At 47.5% G+C, this 27,635-nt stretch overlaps 1 protein-coding gene and 1 non-coding gene across 10 annotated transcripts in view; one reads left to right on the forward strand and one right to left on the reverse strand.

The window, feature by feature from the left end:
• The window catches only part of SMARCC2 (SWI/SNF related, matrix associated, actin dependent regulator of chromatin subfamily c member 2), a 56,679-nt gene extending 46,883 nt beyond the window's left edge, over positions 1–9,796 (reverse strand). For all 9 annotated transcript variants that reach the window (XM_066585225.1, XM_066585276.1, XM_066585205.1 and 6 more), the window contains exons 1-5: positions 9,658–9,796; positions 4,195–4,314; positions 2,343–2,428; positions 1,569–1,650; positions 1,298–1,390 (exon numbers count right to left, since the gene is read on the reverse strand). In XM_066585225.1, the coding sequence (XP_066441322.1) occupies positions 1,298–1,390; positions 1,569–1,650; positions 2,343–2,428; positions 4,195–4,314; positions 9,658–9,768 (492 nt within the window). In that variant the 5' untranslated portion in view covers positions 9,769–9,796. The remainder of the gene's footprint in view (positions 1–1,297; positions 1,391–1,568; positions 1,651–2,342; positions 2,429–4,194; positions 4,315–9,657) is intronic.
• Positions 9,797–10,287: 491 nt separating this feature from the next.
• Positions 10,288–10,369, forward strand: TRNAS-CGA (transfer RNA serine (anticodon CGA)). The gene has a single exon. It is a non-coding gene; the product is annotated as a tRNA-Ser (tRNA).
• Positions 10,370–27,635: the final 17,266 nt, after the last annotated feature.

A 27,635-nucleotide genomic window follows, 5' to 3' on the forward strand; every position in this document is an offset into this window, starting at 1 on the left:
GTAAATGGAGGAGGGCGGGCCAGAACAATCGCTGGCCCGCTCTTCCTCCAATAATGATACTAAGGCCGCCTGCAGACGGCCGGGTTGGATCGCGCTGCGAGAATTCTAGCAGCGGGATGCGGACCCGTGCCTCTGCAGGGACCTGCGACTCACCCGCACCCATCGTCAGTTCTGCTCTGCTATGTTTCGGCTGCTGCCCAAAGCGGAGCCGGCCCGTCTATTTCTGTGGCAAATGTTTAAATTTATGACTCCTTACAAGCTTCCTTGCCAGCAAAATGGTGAAAAAGCTTTTCTAAGCAATAAGCAAGACTTTCATATTTTTTTAACTGATTTTTATTAGATTTTTCAAAAGAAAGAGTGCAAATTAAAAACAGTAACAAACACCGTGTCTAAATACCGTACATACGAGAGTATTAGCCGACCCGAGAATAAGCCGAGTCAATAAGTTTTACCACAAAAAACTGGTAAAACTTATTGACTGGAGTATAAGCCTAGCTAAACCTGAGTATATACACTAGGTAAAGAAAAAATACAATACTCACCTCCGAGCCGGCGTCTGTGTCCCGGGCGCGATGGTCTCCCTGGCAGTCCGGCAAGCTGCTTGAGAATTTCCCCCAAGCTGTCATCTCCCTGCTCAGCTTTGAATTCCCCTGCCGTCAGCGCTGTGTAAGTAAGCGCTGTGATTGGATCGAGCACCAGCCAATCACAGCCGGCGCTCGATAAACCAATCACGGCCATTCAATGTTGTCATCCACTGAATAGCTGTGAATGATTGAGCGCCGGCTGTGATTGGCTGGTGCTCGATCCAATCATGGCGCTTACTCACACAGCGCTGATGGTGGGGGAATTCAAAGCTGAGCAGGGAGATGACAGCGGTGAGAATTCTCAAGCAGCTTGCCGGACCGCCAGGAAGACCATTGCGTCAGGGACACAGACGCAGAAATATGTAGGTCCGCAGCACTCAAAATATGGCAATAAAACTCCCGCAAGGGAGGAACCACGTTCAGTATAAAAAAATGCAACAGCCACGAACGGGTTGTGAACTGTCAACCTCTGTATGATCCAATATAAATGAGTGTGGCAGCATAAACTGGTGCGAATAGTTGTTAATTGCAAAAACTCAATACTTTATTATTCCATGGAGCAAGTATCAGGCAATGTTTCGGCCAATAATTGGCCGTTATCAAGCCACTTATCCAGCAAATGTGCCAGAAATAAGGATTCCCCCAGTAATATACACATGTAAGAATATCATATTCACACAATAAACAGTATCAAACCATCACACTTCTATTACCTGATGCCTTTTCACAATGTCTTTAAGCTTGCTCTGCAGTTTTGAGTCTATGTCTGGATGAAGGTATATATTAGGCCGGGACAGGCAGTTGTTCTGAAGGGTTAAAAGGGATAATGTGCAAAACATTATTTGTAAGTAAAAAACTCTAAAAACTATTTAAATATGTTTATTCCCTAAAGAGTATTAATAGCAAATAATGAGTATGATGTGTTTACAGAGCAAAGCTCTAAAAGAATGACCCCCGTCGTACTAGAAGAGAAGGCACCCTCACCTGCACAAGGGACTTTTCAATGTTCATAAACATTTCTACATTACGATCCATGCGTGAAGGGTTCTGGAAGTCAAACCTACGCCTGACAAAGGAACAGGAGATTAAAATTAGGGATAACAAATGAAAAGGAAGTTTAAATCTGCCTAATTATGCAAATGACGTCACCTGCCATTTTGCACAAGACATTGATAATGGTCCACCACTACATCTGGGATGATAGACAAGGTACCCAGTTAACCCTTTCCAATCCAATTTGTATCCTGGTTTTCCTAGGGGGCTTACTCTTTTTCTGCTGTTATACAATGGCGCTATCTGCTGGCTAAAGCCAGTACTGCATGAGGTAACACGGATAGGTTCAGACAGCAGAGAGGCTGGCAATATACAGTAAGAGAACCCCGACGGGCGTCTTCCAACTTTGGAGCTGTACAGTCTTAAATCATAATGTCTTAAGACATCAGACAGTGGATTGGAAAGGGTTAACCCTTTGCAATGCAATTTTGGATTCAGGGTTTCCTAGGGGGCTTTCTCTTTCTGCCATTATACAATGGTGCTGTCTGCTGGCTAGAGCCAGTACTGCAATATGTGACATGCTGGAGAGGCCTCCGACAACAGAGCGGCCAGTAATCTACAGTAAGAATACCCTGCTGGACGTCTTCCGACTTCGGAGCTCTACAGCCTTCAATCAGAATATCTTTAGACGTCAGACAGTGGATTGGAAAGGGTTAATCTAAAGCCACAGCAACAAAGTGAGAACATTGATGGAAAGTTTCTTACCATCCTTGGTCACTCTTAAACTTATAAGCAGCAGCGAGGATATGACAGAGAGCTCCTCCCACTTTAAAGTCCAGGAAACATTTCATCTGTACAGAAAATAAAATAAAATGCTGAATTTATATAATGAATAGCCGACAGCAAATTTCAGGTGAGGAGAGTCGGCACTGCAGATCCACAGGCAATTCCAGTAATACAGCATATATCGGTGTGGATGGGGTTTTGAGAACGTCGTCAGCATTTATCAAAAGAATTCAGCATGGAAAAGGAGAATGCTGGAGCATCAACGCACAGCGGGAGGGATGTATATTGTTTTATAAACGAGGTGTCCACCCACTGCAAATCATGTCCTATGAAGAACGGTTAAAGGATCTGGGAATGTTTAGCTGGCAACAAAGAAGGCTGAGAGGAGACTTAATAGCTGTCTACAAATATCTGAAGGGCTGTCACAGTGCAGAGGGATCAGCCCTATTCTCATTTGTACAAGGAAAGACTAGAAGCAATGGGATGAAACTGAAAGGGAGGAGACACAGATTAGATATTAGACAGTGAGGGTGATCAATGAGTGGAACAGGTTACCACGGGAGGTGGGGAGTTCTTCAATGGAAGTGTTCAAACAAAGGCTGGACAGACATCTGTCTAGGATGATTTAGTGATTCTGCACTGAGCAGGGGGTTGGACCCGATGACCCTGGAGGTCCCTTCCAGCTCTAACACTCCACGATTAAAAACCCTCTTAAAGGGCCACTCTGGTGATTTCCCCCCCCCCCCATTCATTATGTAGCTATACCCCAGTATATATAAGTGAGCTAGTGTTACCTGGTTACTTTTTCTTTCCATCTCAGATTCATGTTCTTTTTTCCCTCAGATCTTGATGTGATCTCAATTCTAACCAGCTCAAATTTACTTGGGCTTATGTGCTCATTTTCTAGTCAGTTTCTCAGTCTATTTGAAGCTATTACATCAACTCTACCACTGAAACTGTATATAGAGAAACACAGGCAGTCCTATGCAGTTACTGATGATCAAACAGCTCCTGTCACACAGTTATAATAGAGGAGATCACAGCTCATCCTCCTGATTGCATACTTATGATCTGTAGCCTACTTATGTGACTATAGAAGGTAATGATAATTAAATTGTCCAGCCAGATGGCAGAAATGGTACAGCCCCTAGCTAATGCATCATGGGATTGATGTGAAAGTAAGAATCTCATCATCAAGTAGGGTCTGGATAAGCATCAGATAGGAAGCTGTACTGCATAGACGTGCAATATATAGAGGAGACCTCAATAGTGTGACAGGCAATCAGGTGAGGGGGCGGAGGCGTGAAAATATGTTTTTGCCAGATTAGCCCTTTAAATACTGTCATACAGAAGGGAGAAATTAGCAAAGGATCGTTTCCTCTTTGTTGTTAATATCAGTAGAGCTGGCTTCGATAATGTATATGAATTGTTACTGGTCAACCAATTTCAATTATGATCATCTCAGTGTATAAAAACCAGAGACAGAGCAATGCAGCAGGGGTAGCGAGGGAAAGGAAGTACATGACAGTGAACTACTGGCAGAATGCTAGGCATGCGACACACCCCCTCCCTGAAAGTGGATTGCAAACAACAGAAAAATGGGGAAGATCACCTGAAAATCAGAACGTATGGACATGAAACGGGGTGAAAACGGCAGCAAACAAGTGTGTTAGGGGAACCGGGTATGTTTTAGAAAACCCACTTTAAATAAAAAGGGGACATTACAATAATCCTTTAGTAGTTTACATTAGCAAGAGATCTTGCCTTTGGTTTTCACATCCTTGATGTATGCGTTACATAGCCGCTAAGGTTAGATGAAAACTATAGTTACCGGCAGTTTTGTAAGTGGAGCATTGCTGACATGTTTTCCAAACACTTCTTCTTGGAACTGCAGGAGCTGGACCACCAGGCTGGACAGAGACTTGTTAGTGGGGGGTTCAGCCTGAATGTACTGAAATGGGACAAAACAATAGGTTAGCCTTCAGTAAAGGGAGGATACTTTATGTATAAGCAGCACTATTATATGGGGGACCTCAGAGATCTCCCGACGGGTCTCTTAGTAAATACGGATCCGGACAGCTTCCATAGGCTTCAATAGAAGCCTGCGCAAGACCCGCTGCGGATCACGTGTGCGGGTGACCCGCTGCAGATCTGTGCCCATGGACATGAGGCCTAAGACTCTACGTTATGTCGTTCCGCTGTTATTCCTCCTAGAAATTAATTAATAAATTGATACTTGGGGGTGAGGGGGGGGGGGGGGTCCTACTAACAATGGCCAATTAATGCCAACAGTATCAGTCAGACTGAGACAAGGGAAATGGTAACACCCAGTTGTCAATTTCCAGAACTAAGGCCAGGTATGTATTCGCGCGTGCAAAATTTGCGCACACAATACACAGAGAACAGAACCCATTGATTGCAATTGGTTCGTTCACATTTTCAGATTTTGTGGGCACATTTCGACCACGCAAAAAAACCACAGCATGCTCTACTTTTCTGCACCTTTTGCGCACCAAAGGTGCCTATAGAAGTCAATGGGAGGGATGCGCAAATAGAGATGGAATAGCGCTGGAAAAAAACACCTCCTTGAACTAATTTGCCATTTCAGGTATTGCACCTTGATTGGCGCACACAAATGAACATCCCTGCAGGTGGAAAAACGGCAGGAAAATACGCATGCAAAAAAGCATAGCACGTTCGCAAAACCGCAGTGCTGAGGCGCACACACAAATGAACGTATGCCCGTGTGAAGCAGCCCTAACATAGGAATTTCTGCACATATACGGATCAGAATAAGCCTCGCTACAAGGGAGTCTCGAGGGCGGTTTTAACAGCAATCACAACCGTACCCTACCCCCCACCTTCCCCAATAGTCACAGCAGGGCACCTTCCCTTTCCACCCCGCAGTCATCACAATGACCTCCTCAGTGCCTTCCACAAATGGTCAGGGCCCTCCTTAACACAAGTAGTCACAGCAGGTCTTCTCCCTGTGGTTACTGCAGTGCCCCCTTTTAGTCACAGCATGAACCTCAACTATTGGGCCAATTCACACGACCGTATTTTCAGGCGTCCTATAAAGTCTATGAATGGTGGCCCATGTGAAAATTGGTTGCATGTCCTATTCTTTTCCGCTTTTGTGGATGAGAATATGACATACAATACCCAGAATCTGAGGGGATCTGACAGCATGCGGACGTGTAGTCCAACATTACCCTGTGGTTTCAGTGGTGCTTCATGTGCATCAATCAATTATGTACTTTAGAGGGGTTGTCCGGCTGCCTGGCAACAATCCCCCATTCACCAACTGTGCTAAAACAAGATAAGAATCAGTACTTATCATTCCTCTGGTGCCGGAATCCAGCGCTTCAGCCCCACTGTGGTCCCGGTGATGACAGCGGAAGTCACCTGACCGCTGCAGCCAATCAGAGGCTGCAAGGTTTGCTGTTCTGAACTCCTGGCATTATGGCGCCCAGGATGTAAGCGCTGATGCCAGAAGAACAGGCGGTGCTGCTGAAGCCTCTGATTGGTTGCACTGGTCAGGTGACTTCCACAACAAACACTGGGACTGCAGCGGCAGAGAAGGGATAAGTATTGATCCTATTGTTATTTTATCACTGTTGGTGGTATAGGGGGGTTGTTGTCCGGTCACTGGGCTGCCCTTTTAACAGATAGGAGTTTGTAATAAAACTTGAAATCCCGGAGGCAATAGCGCAACATATCGAGTCCGGGAAAATTTCCCCCTTCACCCCGGACACACCCGATTACTGTCAATGGGCTCCATTTGGTGCCCTCCAAGTCCGACACACACCGAATCCGGCACTTCCAGTTATTCTCTTACTCAACTCTGAGGATGGAGCCGAAAAACAGAAATAAGAACGCTGGAGCGCCCCTGCCTAATTAGGTCAGGTAGGGGCCCAACGCAACGTTAAATCTTGCGGATAAGTGATAAATATCCATTGGGGGATATTCCCTATATGTTTGTTGAAGAACGTGGAAAAAAAACATATGGCACCCATTATCGCTCACACAGAGGCTGTAGACCAGTTACCCCTTACTGCTCATTTACATAAGCCAACAGCTGGCGCAACACCTCGGGCACCGCTTATCTCCCAGAGTAAGCAAATGCTGCCTTCAAATAACTGGCGCTGTAGAGGCGTTGGACCATTTCCAATTTGCATACCAAATTTCCCAGAAGACCATGCATGGTATTCTAAGTCTCCATAAACCTACTAGGTGTTGTCGCCAAGGAGAACCCGCACCCCCCTCCCCACCCACAACACTGGGCTATCACCCACCGCTAACCTACTGTACACGGTTTTCTGTCCTGGAAAAGGACATTATGGTCCTAATGCACACTGTGCACTGCTCTACGATCATGTGAGCGCTGCTAGCCAATCAGAGGTCAGGTGTAGTGCAATGGTAGTCTAACGCTACCAATGAATTGTGGGGATTAGGTAGTCTGAAGACTGCATCGGCCATCTTGGACGGTTGAAAACAGGATTGGTGGATCAGTGGGCTGTCAGCACAGAAGACCAGCAGCGGGTACTACATCTGCCCCTTCTACCCCCAGGGCAAAATTTTTGCCTAAAACCAGAGGGTCACTTTAAAAAGGCCAAACACTGACTTGCAGGAATGCTGCCTTCTAATAGGTGGCGCTATAGAGGCATTGCACCATCTCCTATTTGCATACAAAGTTTCCCAGGAGAGCACGGATGGCCTTATAAGGCCGCCTGCACACGGCAGAGACGATTCCGCATGCGGACCCCGTGTGTACCTTGTCACTTTCGCGGATGGGCTGCACGGCGAGCCGTCAGACATGTGCAGTGAAGTTTTTTTTTTTTCTTTCTTCAAACAACCGCACTCCCCGTGTCATCGCGATGACGCAAAATCTGCGACCTTTTCGCAAGTCATTGCGGAAGGGCCGCGGATCGGATAGCTTCCATTGACTTCAATAGAAGCTGTCCACACGGAATCAGCGCAAAAAATGGACCATGCTGCTATTTTTCCTACGCTTGCGGAAACCGCAATTAGTTTCCGCAAGTGTGGAGTAAGAATCGATTTCCCATAGCGTGCTGTGGGCGCTGTTCGCTGCGGATACGCGGTGCGGATGGCCGCCGCAGATTCTGCAGTAAATATCCGCCTGTGGGCAGGAAGCCTAAAGCCACTCCCAAATAAACGCAGCAAAACGCTTTGTCGCGATTTTACTTTCGCTTTCGGTGGCAGCTCCCTGCGTCTGACAGCGTGTTTATGCGCACCCCATCATTGAGGGGCATGTTCACATGACACGCGGGACACACCCCACCCGATTTAAAAGGCTATTTAGCCTAATGAGATCCGGATGTGTTCTCTCTTTCACGGAATTGCGCACGCTCTTGCATTTTACATGCACATTTGCGCACCTTCCATAGACTTCTATTGGGACACTTGGTGCACAAATATGGAGCATGCGGCATTTTTTTGCTGTGCGCAAAATAGAACCCATTGAAATCAATGTGTTCTATTCTCTGCCTATTGTGCGTGCAAATATGCCCGTGTGGAGACGCCCGAACACACGCTTGGGTATATGGAAATCCAACTGTCTGCGCCAATCCACATTAGTCTATCAGTGGGATACGCCCATCTTTACCGAAAGAGTGCATGACAAATTATGACATACAGCGTAACTAGACTGACATTCCGGAGCGCGGGAAAGCTGGGCCGTATTTACATAGGTGAGCGCGTTATCCGTCCCAGAAACTCGGACCAATTTCACGCTTGTGAACACGCAAATCTTACCAGCGACTGAAATGCATTTTGGAAGAATAGCGCATCATGTAGCTGCACGCGCGATTCTTACGTACGTGAAAAATCAAACGCTTCAATAGAAAAAAAATTGCGAAAAAGCACCGCGCTCGCATGGAACATCACATCTTTAGGCGAGTGCGATGCGATTTTTTTTTCCGCTCCTGTAGGCCGCTCTCACACCGGCTGCTTTCTACCATGATTAGCGCGGTGTCCTGAGCGCCGCGCTAATGGCGGTACAACCATCCTATTGATTTAAATGAGGCTTCGCAGACCAGCGCTGGAAGGCAGCGTTTCCAACGCCGCGATTTTCAAGCGCAGTCTGTCCTATTTTTCGGCGTATTTTAACGCACCTCATCGCTATCTACACTGTATCATGTGTTCCAAAACGCTGAGCAAAATCACAGTAAAATCCCGCGGTTTCTAGCGGCATTTAACTGAACGCACATCTGAGAGCGGCCTTAGAAAATACCCCCCCTCCCAAAAAAACGGACATACGATTTTTCAATATTGGACTCTTGATCCGATAGAACAATCGCCCGTGTGTATAAATAGACGTAAAACGGGGCATTGTGCGAGCTCCGCCCATATCGCGTTCGGGCGGAAATCGTACGAGGAAATCACCCATATAAATACAGCCACGTACGAGCGTATAAAATCCGCCATACAGACCCGCAGACTCGCTTCAAAAGACATTACGCCATTATTTCTTTAACCGTTTATTATGTATCAGGCGAATACTGATCCGGATTTACGCAACAGAGAAAGAATAAAACTACAGAGTCAAATACGCAAAAAATAGATCGCAAAATAAACGCCGGCTGTGCGATTAGCCCTACAGATATATATTACGGAGCAAAAAAAAAAAAAAAACGCCGTCAAATAGGCAGCCATATTAGTCGCCTCCCAGAAACGGCGGAACGGGGCGTAGATCCTGGCAGAATAGCGATCCGTTTTTATAAGGCGGGAAGGCGCTTAATGCCGAACGCCGTTATATAAGAAGAATGGCGCGAGATGTAGGTGCGTACAATAGCGGCGATGCCGGGACTTGTCTGGGTCAGAGGTAACTGGAGATCACAGGCAGCACGTGCTGCCGGCGCCGCTGATCGCCAGCCTGTAAACACTCCTGCAGCTGATGGATGGGAGGACCAGGGGGCAGAGGTCACTATAAAGGGCAGCTGGCATGACAGCAGGGGGGGGCAGAGGGCTGTGCAGGAATGTGCAGAGGTGTCACCTATAGAGATCTGCAGGAATGTGCAGCAGATGCAAGGGCGCCCCCCGGGGGTGGTGGCCGGACCTGGAGGCCTTGCACCGCATGGAGATGCGCCTGGCCTGCTGCTGTGGCCGATGCATGCACGACTGCAAGGCAGCAGAGCTGACAGGTGGGACCCCCCGTGCGCCCCCAATGTCGCGCCGGCCCCCCACCCTCCGCCGGGCCTGACTCTTTGTTCTCCATGCACAGCGGAGTGCATTGCGGTTCTCCCTGCGGCACTGCAGCGTTTCCTTGCGGTACCTTCTTGTAGTTTTTCCCCAGCCACAACCGCACGTTGTCGAACTGGGAAACGGTGTCAGACGACTCGTAATATTTCACGTTCGGGCCGCCGTCCTTCTTCCGCACCGCCATCTTCTGCCAGCCTGCCCGGCAATTCCAACCACAGAATCCAGGCGACCTCTAACGGCTGCCAGGTGCATTGCAACACACAGTAACAGCCAATGTACAAGAGCGACATCTGGCGGCCGAAAGGGAAACTACAATGTAAAATAGCTTTGATTTTTATTTATTTATTTTTTAAGGCCGTTCGTGCGGGGCTTCTAAAAGCTTCCATGTAGAAAGGACATCGGAGCGTTTGGAAAGAGAGATATAGAAGTAGTCATGACAAGTTAACTGTGTCTGCATTGTAAATCACGGCGATGCAGTGTTTGGAACCGGGAGGGAAACGGTTAAAATTAAAGCGCCTGTTGAAGAGGTGAGAAATGGAACGCGCCGGAGAGAGGATTCGAACGTTCGGTTTGGAGTTAGAGGCCGCTAAAGATAGGCGCCGAACGGGTTAAAACAGCTCTGAACTCTCCACCAATGAGCTGAAAATATGCGAGGAGGCGGATCGTATACTGTGAGGGAGCTGTGCGGGGCCGTTGGCTGACAGTCACGGTGGCCGAGTGGTTAAGGCGTTGGACTCGAAATCCAATGGGGTTTCCCCGCACAGGTTCGAATCCTGTTCGTGACGAGCTCTGTTTTTTTTAACTTTCTGGTAGGAAATTAATTAAGTGGGTTGTTACAGAGGGAAGTGAAGTCAGGACTAAGCTGCGTGGCTGCTGTAATATGTCAAGGCAGTAGTAATACACTCTTTGTAAAAGAAAGTTGTTTTTTTTGTTTTTTTCTTTACAAAGGCATCAAAACTCAGGATGCAGCTACATCTCAGGCAGATATGTAATTGATTAGAGTTGTGGTGTGATTAGAGGAATGGTCTTGCTGTCTGAGACCCTAAAAGCAGTTCCACATTGGGCCTATAAAAGGCTCTCAGAGGCTCCTTGTGTGTAGTGGTCCTCTTTGTCGGCTGGTTGACCACTAGACATGCCTCTACGACGCAATCAACGAGATTCCGCCCATTTAAGAGCTGCCTCACATGATCATATGGTAATTGCATAATATGCTGTACCAATATCACATAGGCGGCCGTGTTATTGCTCACATGCATTGCATCTATTACGCACAAAAAAAAACAAAGCATGTTCTATTACACGCACATACATGTCAAGATAGTACATAGCGATAGGCGGCACACAGCCCATATGCGATGTAATCGCGCACTGGCTGCAAGCCACACACGTATATCTGTCTGCACGCTGCGTAATACACAAATGTGAGCCGGGCCTAACAGAGGGGCGCATTATTGGAACACGATAAGCTGGATGGTCGTATTGATGAATCGCTGTCACCTGGGCTGTTCTGACCAGACTGTTAGGAGTTGTTGGGACCAGTGGATGTGTGAGGGCACACACACAAGGTGACCGGGCTCAGGGCGGCCCCTACAGACCACCAGTAGAGAGGAGCGTCTGACCAGACTGTTAGGAGGTGTTGGGACCAGTGGATGCGTGATGGCACGCAAGATGACCGGGATCAGGGCGCCCCCTACAGAACACCAGTAGAGAGGAGCATCTGACCAGACTGTTAGGAGGTGTTGGGACCAGTGGATGCGTGAGGGCACGCAAGGTGACCGGGCTCAGGATTTTCTCCACAGACCAGTAGAGAGGATCATCTGATCATCCAACAGGCCTGAGCAGCTCCAACTGTTTCATTGTCTGCCATCCAGAAATAGGTGGCGCCATCGTTACACCCCTGTGTCTATCAGAACTAGCACCAGGCACTTGGCTGAAGGACATTTGGTCTTACGGCACCCATTACATGTACAGCCTTTGACACCCACCCACTGTTGCCTCAGTTTGCAGTGATGCCATGAAAGACGAAACTGAATGAAGTGGAACTGGGTTGTCTTCAGCGATGAATACAGGTTTTGTTTGGGTGCTGATGACGGCCGTGTTAGTGTCTGAAGACCTCAGGGGGATCGCCTCAATCCTGCCTTTGCTGTGGAGTGGCACACTGCCCCCTGCTGGTTGGATGGTCTGGGGGCCATCACAATCAACAGCTGGTCACCCCTAGTAGTGGTACGAGGGACAATGACAGCTCAGTGATATGCTCAGGACATCCTGCAGCCACATGTGTTCCTCTCATGGCGGCTTCCAAGAGGCAGCAGGATAATGCTTGGCCGCACACACAAGGGGGTCACAGAAAGCCCCCACAACATTGTCACACTTCTGTATCCTGCCGATCATCAGATTTAATCTCGAATCGAACATGCATGGGGCTGTCTACGAGTTTGCACAATATAGAGGCTCAGTTATAGCAAATGTAGACAGATATGCTGCAGGATACCATACAGAACCTGTATGCCTCCATGCCCACCATATTGCATCTTGTATCCAAGCTAGAGGTGGTACAACAGGGTACTAGAGTCTCCATGTCCCCTGTATGACATCTTGTATCCAAGTTAGAATTGGTACAACAGGAAACTAGAGCCTCCATGTCCCCTGTATCACATCTTGTATCCAAGCTAGAGGCGGTACAACAGGGTACTAGAGCCTCCATGCCCGCCCGTATCACATCTTGTATCAAAGCTATAGGTTGTACAACAGAGTACTAGAGCCTCCATGCCCAATCGTATCACATCTTACATCCAAGCTAGAGGCGGTACAACAGGGTACAAAAACCTCCATGCCTGCCTGTATCACATCTTGTATCCAAGCTAGAGGTGGTACAACAGGGTACTAGAGCCTCCATGCCCGCCTGCATCACATCTTGTATCCAAGCTAAAGGCGGTACAACAGGGTACTAGAGCCTCCATGCCCGACCATATCACATCTTGTATCAAAACTAGAGGCGGTACAACAGGGTACTACAGCCTCCATGCCTTCCTATATCACATCTTGCATCCAACCTAGAGGCGGTACAACAGGGTACTAGAGCCTCCATGCCCGACTGTATCACATCTGACATCCAAGCTAGAGGCGGTGCAACAGGATAATAGAGCCTTCATGCCCACCTGTATCACATCTTGTAGCCAAGCTAGATGTAGTACAGCAGGATACTAGAGCCTCCTTGTGTGCCAATATCACATCTTGTAACCAAGCTAGAGGCGGTACAACAGGGTGCTAGAGCCTCCATGCCCGCCCGTATCACATCTTGTATCCAAGCTAGAGGCAGTACAACAGGGTGCTAGAGCGTCCATGCCCGCCTGTATCACATCTTGTATCCAAGCTGGAGGAGGTACAACAGGGTGCTGGAGCCTCCCTCCAAGGAGTCAGTTCTCCACATTAAAGTCTCCTTTTGCTCGGATACTGTAGCCACTTATATTAGTGCTATAATCACACAGGGAAAGTTTCATTAGATTCTAACAACTTCTTCTAGGGGAAGGATTTTTTGTTAAAATGCATGCATGTATGTTGACGCAGCCCTTTTTAAAAAATTTTTTTTATAATTTTTGTCTTTTTCTCGCCACTTTCAAAAAAATCATAACTCTTATTTATACATGAAGCAGCTGTCTGCGGGCTTGTTCTTTGCAGGACGAGTTGTGGCAGTATTTAATGTACCAGATAACGTACTGAAAATTTTTTTCTAACTGGGGTGAAATAGAAAATAAAACACAATTCCGACATCTTTGAGGGTGGGTGGTCTTTTTACAGAGTACACACTGCAGCAAAAATGGCACAACTTTATATTGTGGGTGAGAGCAATTACAATAATATCAAATGTAGTTGTTGTTTTTTTTTTGCTGTACTACTTTATAAAAATTATGTTTTTTCTTGGAGATGGGGTGACCAAAAAAGCACAATTCTGGCATGGTGCAGCCCCATTGCGATGTTTCCCACTGAAAAAAATAGAAGAAACTCCACAATCCCCGAAGTTATGCCATAAAAATGTCTTGCATCCTCAGGGAATTCACATGTTGGTGAGCGTGATATTGGGTCGTGAATCGTGGCCCGATATCGCACTCGCCATGTGAAGTTAGCCTTAGGGCTCCCACACACTTGCGTTTTTTTAACACAACTTTTTTTTAAGCGAATGTCAATGAGACTTTCTAATGTTAAAAACACATCACAAGTTGGTGCTCTGCAATTTTTTGTGCGATGCATGTTTAACATTAGAAAGTCCTATTGACATTCGCGTTAAAAAAAACGGAAGGGAGCCCCTAGGGTGTATTTCCATGGGTAGCTTTTCTGCACATGTGGGGCTGATAGTCCGAGTTACGAAAATCACTGCATATCCTATTTTTTTGGCGATTCTTCATTTTAAGAATCGTTCATTAATTATTTTCAATGAGAATATGAAAAAAAAAACCACATCGCATTCGAATGGCATGCGCATGCAGTCTGTTTTTAAAGCATTTTGCTACTGGAAGAATATGTAATTTATTTCACGCTTGTGTAAAAGTGCATGAAAACCGCATATGAGGGGGGACGTGGCCTGAGGCATAAGGCTGTAAGACGCTGTTCCTGCAAGCTTCTGCTAGACCCCAGCTATTCACCACTCAAACGGCATCCACCGGCAACATCCGTGCAACATGGGGCACACCAAACGACCAGGAAACCGAGGGACACCCAAGAGTGAGGAGGCGGGTCCTCTGGACGCATACTTAGGAATCTACCAAGGCGGAAAACTGCTCCGGCGGGATCCAAGATGGCGCCGCAGCTAATTCCGGGGGAGTGGGGAGCCCCGTCATTAGCTGGAGCGGCTGCAGCGGTTCCCCTGTCGACTTTCTCACAGTGGAGCTCAAGACGCCGGTCTTCCGAGCTGCAGAAGCAGCGGAGTCCATCACCGAGACCTCAAAGACCGATCAAGGCCCTAAAGGGGCTCCCGCGACAGGCCCCTCCTACCTCAGCCCGCTCCATTTTGGGAAGCAGCCCACGGAATCGGGCCCAGAGGAGACCCACCTAGGCTCTCCACAGATGGCAGGCACCTCCAGTGGGGACATCCATGGAAGATCCTTCTCCCCTCGATCCTCAGGACTACATAAAGTGGCCGGCAGCCATACAAGATGGGTGAGCGACAATACCTGCTCCCAGGTGGGGGAGGGGGTATCCAGGCCTTTCACTCACAGATAGATGATGGCACTGGAGCCCTACTCACTCCCTACCCCTTGTGGACAGTGATGAAGTGGAACCTTTTTATGAGCCTCCTGTTGACTTATACATTGGGGCTGAGAGATCCCAACTACAGACGGGGTCCCCTTTCATCAAATCTCCCAAAATAACACGCCCAACAGAAAAGGCACACATAGGGGCGACCACAGTAGAAGTTATGGATGACTCTGATGATGACTGGGATTGGAAGGCTCACCTGAGAAGCATCCCTACAAGAAACGAAATAGATGTCTTGCTCACGAAGGCTACAAGCTCACAAATGCAGGCAATTGAAGCATTACAGGCAGACATTAAACATGTAGGCCATGGAGTTATTGAATCCAAAGAAGCGCAAATTCAGTCTCAGATCTCTGAGCATCGCAGCATACTGCAAGACCATTCCCTGCAAATTTCCAATATCTTGACGCAATTAGACAATATAGAAAACCGCAACAGAAGAAACAATATTTGAATCAGGAGCTTGAGCGAGGAGGTGGAATCAGCACACCTTGAAAACTGGGCACAAAAATGCTACGGAGACATTCTTAAAAAACCTGCTGACAACTATGTGGAAATAGACCGGATTCATAGATCTTTGGGCCCCAAAAGCTCAGATCCCACACAACCACGAGACATCGTGTGCAGAATCCACTTTTATAAAGAAAAGGAAGACCTGTTGAGGAGAATCAGAGAAAAAGGTCCCATCACATACAAAGGCAAAGCTCTCCTGGTACTCCCAGATTTTTCTAGAAGAACCCTCCAGCTTCGCAGAGCTCTCAGACCCATCTTAACAGTTTTAAAAGAAAAGAACATTCCCTACCGCTGGGGTTACCCCTTTCAGTTACAGGCGGGTAAAGATAGAAGCACAGCGATATTTAGGGGACTTGGTGACCTTCCGAAGTTCCTGGCTAAATTCAAGCTCCTAATGATCTCAATCCCTGATTGGCTGAGAGTCGACGCACCAGATCCGAAACCCCCGAGAGAAGAATGGCGTGTGGCCGGCCTGAATGGGAAGCATTGACTCTGGGAGTGACAGACTACCCCTCAGAACTGTCTGCCTGGTGTGCTTGCTTCTGAGTGGATGATTCCGCTCCTTCTGTTCTTGTCTGCGGATGTCCCGAGATTTGCCATCTTTGTTGATATGCCCTTTCAAGGGCCCAGTTATAGATGCCGGGGTTTGGGGGAAGCTGCAGCCCTGTACCTTAGTTCCAACTTCTCCAAACCAGGCCAACAACACTAGCTGTTGCTGTAACGATTGTTATTTTTTTTCTTCCTGTAGCAGCCCTGTTTGTTGTTGCGCGCTGCTCCTTAGTTCTGGGGCGGCCCGCTGTGGCCTGAGCTCCACCAATTAGAGAGCAAAAATCAAGTTCCATTGTTTCTTCGCTTATTTTTTCTCATGCCTTACATAATTCTAGTCGGTTTTAATGTTAACCTTTTTCCTTGGTTCCCCTTCCCTCTTTCCTCTCTCTCTATGGGTCCTTTACTACAGAATCACACTGAGGTTACCCTGCCCAGCCTGGTGCTCTTCCCCAGAGTGGAAACAATGACGTCAATAACAATAAGCTCCTACAGCGCCAGAGGCCTCAATAGCCCAGAAAAAAGGAACCAAAATCTGTATGGTTTTCATAAGAAGAGTCATGATAACCCTCTTCCAAAAGACCCACTTTAAATCAGCAAACATCCCTAGTTGCCATAATCAATATTTCCCTTATTGGTACCATGCTTCCCACCCTGATCACAAAGTGTCCGGGGTTTCCATTGTTTTTCACAGGTCATTCAAACCACAGGTTTTGGCGACTGAAAGGGACGAAGCTGGGACGTACATATTTCCGAAAATAAAACACTCAGATGATATTTACAGCTTGGCTAACTTTTATTTTCCCAATCAGGAGCAGATTTGCGGAAAATGCTAGTGAGTCTCCACCTTGTTGATCTATAGAGGACCCTATATCCTTCCACCGAAGACTACACCTATCACTCGCAGGTCCACAATTTGTACAGCAGAATAGACTACATATTGTTTCGCACAAAATGCTAGATGGTTCCCCCAAATGCTCACTGGGCAATTTCATATGGTCTGACCATGCTCCTGTGTTTGGGCAAATTAGTCCTAGGAAACAGAATTATAGGGGCTTGAACTGGAAGCTAAATGATAACTTACTTAGGGACCCAACTTGCATGGCCGATCTGTCTGAAACTATCAATGTTTTTCTCGAGGCTCATAAGTCTGACATCACCCCTGCGCCAATTAAATGGGAAGCACAAAAATACATCCTGAGAGGGGTGTTCATGTCTTATGGCGCAAGACTCAAGAAAGAAAGGTCATTTAAGCTTAACAACTTCTGCGGTCCTTGGAGACGCGAGAGGTGGCTGATAAGGAAAAAAGGTCAGATGCCTTACTAATAGAAATCACTAATATTAGACATGAGATACTTTCTATATTAGATCAAAATACTTTATATCTTAGAGACAGATTTCGGGCAGGATGAGTATGGCACAAAAAGTGGGAGGTAGCTGGTGAGACCCTTACATCTTCGGGTTTCCCAAGCAAATATTCTTTCTATTAACTTCCCCGCCGGGATAGTTGCCCACGCCCCTGAGGAAATACTGGAGGCATTCAGGATGTAGTACTCTAGGTTCTATAATTTCCCTCGCCCAGATGCGTTGAGTGAGCCCATCCAGAAAGACAACATTACGCAATATCTGCGACAAAACATCGTCAAAACTGTCCCGGCTGATGGGGTGGAAGTCCTTGAAGAAGATATCACTTCCTCAGAGCTGTCCCAGGTTTTGAAAGACCTGAAAGTAGGAAAGAGTCCCATGCAGCAGTCGGTCACCCCTAGTAGTGGTATGAGGGACAATGACAGCTCAGCGATATGTTCAGGACATCCGGCAGCCACACGTGTTTCTCTCATGGCGGCTTCCAGGAGGTATTTTACAGCAGGATAATACTCGGCCGCACACACAAGGGGGTCACAAGAGCCTCCACAACATTGTCACACTTCCGTGGCCTGTCTGGTCAACATGTATGGGACTAACTTCATCATCCTTTAAGTTTGCACGATCTAGAAGCTCAGTTATAGCAAATGTGGACTGATATGCCATAGGATAACATATACCTGTATGCCTCAATGCCCACCCGTATCACATCTTGTATCCAAGCTAGAGGTGGTACAACAGGGTACTAGAGCCTCCATGCCCACCTATATTACATCTTGTATACAAGCTGGAGATGGTACAACAGGGTAGTAGAGCCTCCATGCCCACCCATATCACATCTTGTATCCAAGCTAGAGGTGGTACAGCATGGTAGTAGAGCCTCCATGCCTGCCTGTATCACATCTTGCATCCAAGCTAGAGTCGACCCAACAGGGAACTAGAGCTTACATGCCAACCTGTATCAGATCTTGTATCCAAGCTAGAGGTGGTACAACAGGGTACTAGATCCTCCATGCCCCTCTGTATCACATCTTGTATCCAAGCTAGAGGTGGTACAACAGGGTAGTAGAGCCTCCATGCCCCACTGTATCACATCTTACATTCAAGCTAGAGATGGTACAACAGGGTAGTAGAGCCTCCATGCCCACCCATATCACATCTTGTATCCAAGCTAGAGGCAGTACAACAGGGTACTAGAGCCTCCATGCCTGCCTATATCACATCTTGTATCCAAGCTAGAGGCAGTACAACAGGGTACTAGATCCTCCATTCCCACCCGTATCACATCTTGTATCCAAGCTAGAGGTGGTATAACAGGGTAGTAGAGCCTCCATGCCCCACTGTATCACATCTTTCATTCAAGCTACAGGTGGTACAGCAGGGTACTAGAGTCTCCATGTCTGCCTATATCACATCCTGTATCCAAGCTAGAGGTGGTACAACAGGGCACTAGAGCCTCCATTCCTGCCCTTATCACATCTTGTATCCAAGCTATAGGCGGTACAACAGGGTACTAGAGCCTCCATGCCTGACCGTATCACATCTTACATTCAAGCTAGAGGCGGTACAACAGGGTACTAGAGCCTCCATGCCTGCCTATATTATGTTTTGTATCCAAGCTAGAGGCGGTACAACAGGGTACTAGAGTCTCCATGCCCACCTGTATCACATCTTGTATCCAAGCTAGAGGCGGTACAACAGGGTACTAGAGCCTCCCCTCAAGGGATCAGTTCTCCACAATAAGTTATCCTTTTGCTCTGATATTATAATCACTTAGTTATATCAATGTTACAATCCTACACAAAGTTTCATTCGATTCAGGCAACTCCTTCTAGGTGATTGATTTTTTTTGACAAAGAGTGTATAGTGAGGGCATTTTTTTTAGAGGTATACTACCATACACAGAGCTGAGCTGCTGCATTTAAGCTTGTTAAAGGGGTGGTCTCGCGAAACCAAGTGGGGGTATACACTTCCGTATGGCCATATTAATGCACTTTGTAATATACATCGTGCATTAAATATGAGCCATACAGAAGTTATTCCACTTACCTGCTCCGTTGCTAGCGTCCTCGTCTCCATGGTTCCGTCTAAATTCGCTGGCAGCTTGCTTTTTTAGACGCGCTTGCGCAGTCCGGTCTTCTCCTTTCAGCACGAGCCGCTTCAGTGTGCTCCCCGCTACAGCTCTTCTGCGCATGCGCAGATGAGCTGTCACTGCTCGGGAGCGCGCTGGAGCGGCCATTCTGTACCTTCCTCTGTTAGAGGAAGGTGCAGAGCCGCCCAGCTGTCCGGAGAAGCCGCCCAGCTGTCCTGCCGTCCAGCTGTCCTGCCGTCCAGGTAAGTGATGGGCCGGGGGGGGGCTGCCGCTGCGATGGGGGGGCTGTCGCTAGGCCGGGGGGGGCTGCCGCTGCGATGGGGGGGCTGTCGCTAGGCCGGGGGGGCTGCCGCTGCGATGGGGGGGCTGTCGCTAGGTCGGGGGGGGCTGCCGCTGCGCCGGGGGGGGGGCTGTCGCTGCGATGGGGGGGGCTGTCGCTAGGCCGGGGGGGGCTGCCGCTGCGATGGGGGGGCTGTCGCTAGCCGGGGGGGGGGGGGCTGCCGCTGCGCCGGGGGGGGCTGTCGCTGCGATGGGGGGGCTGTCGCTAGGCCGGGGGGGGCTGCCGCTGCGATGGGGGGGCTGTCGCTAGGCTGGGGGGGGCTGCCGCTGCGATGGGGGGGCTGTCGCTAGGCCGGGGGGGGCTGTCGCTGCGATGGGGGGGCTGTCGCTAGGCCGGGGGGGGGGGCTGTCGCTGCGATGGGGGGGCTGTCGCTAGGCCGGGGGGGGCTGGGCCAGGGGGGTAAGTGATGGGTCGGGGGTGATGTTCACTGACAGGTGAAGGCCCCGGAGCCCAGCGCTGGGCTCCGGGGCCTTCACCTGGGCTCCGGAACCTAGCGCTGGGCTCCGGGGCCTTCACCTGGGCTGAGGGTCTAGCGCTGGGGAGCCGGGAGCGTAGCGCTGGGGAGCCGGGGGCTAGCGCCGGTTACCTGCTGCCTGGCGGTGGGTGACTGGTCGGCGGCTGCGGGGCGTCTGGTCGGCGGCTGCGGGGCGTCTGGTCGGCGGCTGCGGGGCGTCCGGTTGCCATGGAGACACAGCTGGCAGCGTCTCGGGAGCGCGCACGTCGGGCTGCAGCGAGCGACGGGGAAAGAGCCGGCGGCCATCTTGGGGAAACTTTTATAAGTTGCTGAAACGCTGGAACGGTAAGTACAAACCAGCTAGGAAAGTCATTTACAGGGGTAATTAGTAATGTATGTTTAATTAGGGGGACTGGGCAAAAAAAAAAAATCACTGCTTCCTCGAAACATCTCCTTTAAGTTATAAAACTTGGCTTGTGGTTTGGTTTTGTTTTCTGGTGGGGGGATGTCCTGAGGCTTGTTACATCACTGTGTGCATTATCCTTTTGCTGTAACATTATTACTGTACTGTAGTATCACAAGGCTTATTTTCTCTGTGCTCTGTATTGTTACTTCGCTGTTTACTCATTTAGAAAAGCATTAAGATGTATTGTTTAACACTCAAAATTGTACTTAGAAGAATTCTCTTTTTATTGATAATTCTTGAGATGTTTGTACCACTTGACTGGCATCCATTGGAGTACATTCAATTAACTGGTGTGGCGCAGAGTGTTAGGGCAGCAAAAATGCAATCCTAAACTCTTGCTCACAACCTGAAGGTTGTGGGTTCAAGTAGCCGGCTCAAGGTTGACTCAGCCTTCCATCGTTCTGAGGTCGGAGAAATGAATACCCAGCTTGCAGGGGAGGAAAAAAACTGGATAAGGCAATGGCAAATCATCCTGCAAAAACAGTCTGCCAAAAAAACGTAATGATGGGATGTCACCCTAGGAGATAGTCATGACTCAGTGCTTGCACCAGGGGACTTTACCTTTTATTATGAAAACGACATACCTGTCTTATAGCTTATAAAACATGTCAAAACAGATCTGAAGGACATCCCAAGGCACGTGTCCTCTATCATTCTTAAATGAAGGAAATGTTGAATCACTAGGAATCAGAGAAGAAGGGCCTTGGTCAGAGAAGTGACGAAGAACCTCAACAATGGTCAAGCCTTTATTGGTAGAATGTCCAGACAGGAGCCACTCCTCAGTAAAAGGCAGTTGAAACCTGCTTGGAGATTGGCAAAAGGACTCTTGCACCATGAGAAATGGTATTCTCTGGTCTGATGAACCAAAGAATGAATTCTCATTTGGGAGACTAATGATCGAGGGGAAAAACGAACAGAGAAAAGCACACAAAAGTCTGTTCTGGACCTCAGAGTGGTGAAAATATTCACCTTCCAACAAGACAGCCCTAAGCAGGGCTCAAACCCAGGACCTCCTGTTCCCAGACCAGCGGCTCTAAACATCCAGGCCTTTAAACTAATTCCGCCTCCCTGCCCTGGCCCCCCTCTGCATCCATTAAGGATTTCCTATAAAAGCCTGGCCCTTCCCCCAGCTCCTTGCGAGATTATTGTGCTCCATTGCCTCGATCAAGTGTCATAGCCTAAACCTGCTCCTCTCCTACAAACCGTGATTACTTGTGGCTGACTGCTGGCTTTCCATCTGATTACGCTCCCCACTTCATCCATTTGTACCACAAGCCGAGACCTTCTGCTAAGGCATAACATCATACTGCAGCAGCAAAGAAAGCATTGCTAGTTGTTGTCCCCGCTGGGGAACTTAAAACAAAGTAAAAATAAGAACAATCAAGATTTACTAAAAAAGTAATAAAAGTTCTAAAAACACCCCTTTTGCCATACTTACAATAAAAGAATCTAAATTCCAAAACAAAAATACATATTTGGTATCACTGCGTCCGTAAAAGTCTGATCTATCAAAGTAACTCATTATTTACCCAGCACGATGAAGGTGGTCCGAAAAAAAATAAAGAACACCAGAAATGCACTTTTTTTGGTCACCCTGTCTCCAAGAAAAAATACAACTACCGGACGTCCCGCAAAAAATGAGCTTTCGCTCAGCTGTCGACGGAAAAATAAAAAAGTTATGGTGCGCAGAAGATAGCAGCAGAAAATAATTTAAAAAAATAAATGTTTTTGAAAAAAAAATACAAGTAGGGCCGCCTGCAGACGGCCGGCTCGGATCCAGCAGCGAGAATTCTCGCCGCGGGACTCGACCCGAGCACCTGCAGAGAGCAGCGCGTACTCACCCGCGCCCCGCAGCTCCGGATCTTTCATGTGCATGCGCATACCGGAGCCAGTGGCCGGTGAGTGATGTTGCTGTGCGGGGCTCTGCGTGCCCCGCACAGAAATAGAACATGCTGCGGTTTGTTTGCCGCGTGAGATTTCGCGCAGACAAACGGCAGCTGTCTTCCTAAGATTGCGTTTGCTAACGCAATCCTATGCCAGCTTCCGAGGACGGAAATTCCGCCCGTCTGCAGGTGGCCTAGCACAGCAAAAAAAAAAAACTATATAAGTTTGGTATCGTAGCAATCGTACTGTCCCATAAAATAACGTTATCAGTTTGTGTGCTCTAGGAACAAGACGCACCGAAAATAGCGAAAGTCCTTTTTTTTTTCATTTTACTCTTCTTAGAATTTTTTAAAAGTTTTTCAGTACATTATATGAGATGTTAAATAGTACCATTGAAATATACAACTTGTCCGGCAAAAAACAAGCCTTTATACATCTACATCGATGGAGAAATAAAGCAATTAAGATTTTATTAAAAGGGGGGATGAAAAAATGAAAATGGGGGAAAAAAAGGTCTGCGTCATTAAGTGGTTAAACAGGGGCGTAACTATAGAGGGTGCAGGGGATGCGGTTGCACCCGGGCCCATAAGGCTTCTCTTCTCCATATAGGGAACCCAGTACTATGAGTAAAGCATTATAGTTGGGGGCCCTGTTACAAGTTTTGCATCGGGGCCCGGGAGCTTCAAGTTACACCTCTGGGGTTAAACATCTCTTGAGAGACCTGAAAATAGCTGTATATTGAACCTTGCGGTCCAACCTGACAGAACTTTAAAGCATTTGCAAAGAAAAATGGGAGAAAATCCCCAAATACCAGTGTGCCAAACTTGTAGTATCATGTCCAAGACCTGAGACTGCAAAAGGTGCTTCCAACTACTGACTAAGGGCGCCCACCCACTGGCGATTTTTTTCCCCTGCGAAATTCGCAGCATTTTTTTCTCTGCAGGGGTCTATGGGACTTGTAATGTTAAAATCGCGATCGCGCAAAATCGCGATTTCGCGGTAAATTGCGATTTTGCGCGATCGCGATTTTAACATTACAAGTCCCATAGAACCCTGCAGAGAACAAAATGCTGCGAATTTCGCAGGGAAAAAAAACGCCAGTGGGTGGGCGCCCTACGATGTCTTATTATTATGCAAATATGATATTTGAGTTTCTTAATACATTTGTGCAGAGTTCTACAAATTTTAGTTTTGCTTTCTCATCATGTGAAGCAGGGGGTCTGGTAATTTCTCATGTTTCAGCTAATTTAGTGAGACACAGCAGGTAAAAAAAATGCAGCTTAAATTGACCTGCACAATGGATTTTAACTCTGCAGCATATCAATTTATGCTAGGGACTGTCACTCCTTCAAAGAGGTGTACCAAAAGTAATGCAAAAGTTCAACGATGGCGCAAATGCATCGCTTTTAATGGAGACTCTATTGATATACAAATTTGTATAGAGGAAGAGTCGCTCCGACTACATGTGCAATTGGAACGCTCTACATCAGTTAATAAAGAAGTTGTGACCACTTTTGCATTACTCTCAGTACGGCCCTCGTGTTTCCACAATATTTGGTGCAGAGTACATTGCAGCAAACCCGCAGCATGTAAACAATCTTTATTGTGATGAAACTGTGTAGTAAGGCCGGCTTCACATGGCCATATCTGCGTGTGCAATATGCGGAGAATAGAACCACTGATTTCAATAGTATCCTTCACATTTCTGTATTTTCACACTCATTTCGGTCATGAAAAAAAAAAAATAGAACATGCTTTATTCATCTGCGTATTTGCTCACTAATCAAGGAGGAAGAAGGAGGAAGAAAAAATCCTGTAGGGACATGGAGAAATAGCCTGACACCAATAGTATGTATAAAACAGCTGAAAGAAGCGTACCAAGCCTCCTGATCTAGTCCCCCACCCCCACAATACACCCCCTGCCCCTCACTATGGCTTTCCACTTTTGTCTATCATGTACACTTCCTGCCCCATTCTTCCTGTACTACCCCCACCCCGTTTGTGTTCTAAAAACTGTATATCACATGTTATCAGGGCATTGCTGTGTTCCCCCCTGCTCCACCTCCTGCCCTGTACCTTCTGTATCACCCCACTCCCTTTGTTTCTAATAATTGAATTCCACATGTAACTTTTGTCATTTTCATATTATTTGTGTTCCCCAAGTGCCTCGAAAGCGCTGTGAAATAAGTTGGCGCTATACAAATAAAGATTATTATTATTAAACAACTCTAGGCTATTAAAGGGGTTGTCTCGCGGCAGCAAGTGGGGTTATACACTTCTGTATGGCCATATTAATGCACTTTGTAATATACATCGTGCATTAAATATGAGCCATACAGAAGTTATTCACTTACCTGCTCCGTTGCTGGTGTCTCCGTCGCCATGGCTCCGTCTAATTTCGCTGTCTTCTGGCGTTTTTAGACGCGCTTGCGCTGTGCGGTCTTCTGCCTGGTGAATGGGGCCGCTCATGCCGGAGAGCTGGTCACCGCGTCGTCATCGTAGCTCCGCCTCCGTCACGTGGTGCCGATCAGCCAATGAGGTGGCTGTATTGGCAGTGGAACGCGGAAGACAGAAGAAGAAACTCCACGGTGCACCATGGGAAGACCCGCGGTGCACCGTGGAAGAAGACCAGCGGCACCATCTTTAAAAGAAGAAATGAAGAAGCTGCAGAACGCTGATGCAGGTAAGTGCAATGTGCTTGTTTAAAACTAACAAATGCTTTATTTTTCACAGGGCATAATGCAGGGGTCCATTTAAAAAAAAAAATTTGCTTTCGCCGCGAGACAACCCCTTTAAGGCTGGTGTCACACGGGTCGTATTCTTGGCGGAAATTTTGTGGTTTTGCCAGAGCGAAAAACCGCAAGATTTCTGCTGGGAAAGCGCAGCTTCAAAATCCGTGGCTTCGCCGCATGCTTTTCTGTTGCAGCCAGCTCTCCCATAGAGGGGAGCGCGGCCACAACGGAAAAAAAAAAAAAAAGAATGGACATGTTGCATCCTGGGAATCCGCACCACAGCACCAGCTTCTGCCGGCTTTGCCGTGACGGATTTGCAGCCCCGTGTGGACGAGGTTTTTGACAAATCTCGTCCACATGGCTTGCCAATCCCGGGACTAGCGGCCGTAGGCATTGGGCACTTTTTAAACACTCCTTCATCCTGCATTCTGATATCCAAGATGACGCTGCTGTGTGCCTCCTCAATCACACCCCATGACAATGCCGCAGGGGAGCGTGGTGGAGCCTACAGTCCAGGAATCTCAGCGTCCAATGGAGAGCAAAAGCAGGATAGAAGGCGAGATACCTCTCAGCACCGCTGCACTAGAGTGCTGCTCATGCGGGACCTGCAGTCTCCTGAAATGATGCAGGTATCCTTTTTAATGGCTCCACTTCTAAAGGGCATCAGCTCTCCAATGCCCAGATCATGGGTGAGAAGCACCAGTTGAGGCAACAACCCCCCCCAACAACAGAGCTGGAGCATTCTAGCATCCAAAGATGGCGCTGCTGCAAAACTGCTCTGCCCTATCATAGGAAACAACACTAAAGACCATAGACAGCTCCGTGTTACAAGGTGCTGGAAATGAACAAGATCATCTAACGGAGAAAAAAGGGAGATTATTCCCATTACCTATGCACCAGCCCTCAATTAACTCCCAAACACTCTGCCAGCACCATGCCTCGGAGCTCCCCATCATGGGCTTCATCCGCAGGAGGCTATTTTGGGCTACCTCTGACAATGGCCCAGTAACCATTGGGCCTTTCTCTGAGCAACCCAGAATAGGACTGGAAAGCACACATCAGAGCGATACCTACCAAAAGTGAGATTGACTCACTATTTCACAAATTTGAGACATTGCATAAACAGGCTTTAGAACTTCTTCAAAAACCAGTGGGCCAAAGCGTGGAAGAATCTCAGAAACAAATTTCCACTCAGCTTGAGGCACACAACCAAGTCATACCGGCTCACTCAACTCAAATTTCAAATATACTAATTATTTTTGTACTTATCATTGAGTACAGGCACAGGAGAGATAATATCCGTATGAGAAATCGGAGGAAATAACAAATACCCAGTTGGAGTGTTGGGCACAAAGTTTTTTCAGTTCCCTCATTCAGTATTCTGTGGATAAACCCATAGAAATTGACTGTATACACAGATCTGAAAAGACCAAGAGATATCATATGCTGCATTCACTTCTACAAGGATAAACAGGCCATATTAAAAAGCACCAGAGAATTAGATAATTTGATCTGAAACTTTTGTAGCCTAGAACTATTTAGATGCTTCTCCGATACTTCCCTCCTTTCCCCTGACTAGGACTAACAACATGGTATGTTGTTCGGGCACTGGTTCTCTGCCAGTGGCTAACCTATCCTCCATGGGATTTACCCTGTTCAATTACCACTTACTCACTTTCTATCTTTACCTCGCTTTCCTTTTGTATTGTTTTCTATGCGCAGCAGCGGAAGCCTACTGGGAAAAATCAATGACATGGCCAACATAACATTTTGTTCATATATCGCCAGGGATCTTAATAAACCTGCAAAGAGAGGACAGATTCTAGACCACCCCCAGAAAAAAGAGTGCCAATAGCCTTAACTGCAAGAAACACATTTCCAAGCAGCAAATGTTCCAAAATATACATCTCGCAACTATACAATGTGGTATCATAACCCTCACCCTAGCAATAAGACATGCAGCGTATGAATAGCCATGCACAAGCAATTTTCCCACCAAACGATCTCTACTTAAGTAGACCACTAGGGATGGTATATAGTCCTTAAGGTAGCTGGCGGAGCAAATAAACATACTAATGATAGCAAATATTGATTTTCCAGTTCAATCACAGGTACCCTTTGGAATCAAGATGCTGGAGGCTCTGTCACAATTTGCTGCCGGTTCCAATATGATATTAGGCAGAGTCTTCAACCTCTGCTTCGACCCATTGCTGACTCTTCAACGGGTACATTTGGCATCTCTTCTGCTGCAGTGTGTAGATTAAAGAGGGCTCTCAAGTCTTTGAGGCTCATTGACCTCTGGAGGCTCCTGCACCCTGGGGTCAAGGATGTCAGCCACTATTCCTCAACTTACAACAGCCAAATAGATTACTTATTTCCCATAGTTTGGTAGACTTAAACCCAAGTGTT

This window comes from Eleutherodactylus coqui, chromosome 1 (genome assembly GCF_035609145.1).
Source record: "Eleutherodactylus coqui strain aEleCoq1 chromosome 1, aEleCoq1.hap1, whole genome shotgun sequence".
NCBI classification, from domain to species: Eukaryota; Metazoa; Chordata; class Amphibia; order Anura; family Eleutherodactylidae; genus Eleutherodactylus; species Eleutherodactylus coqui.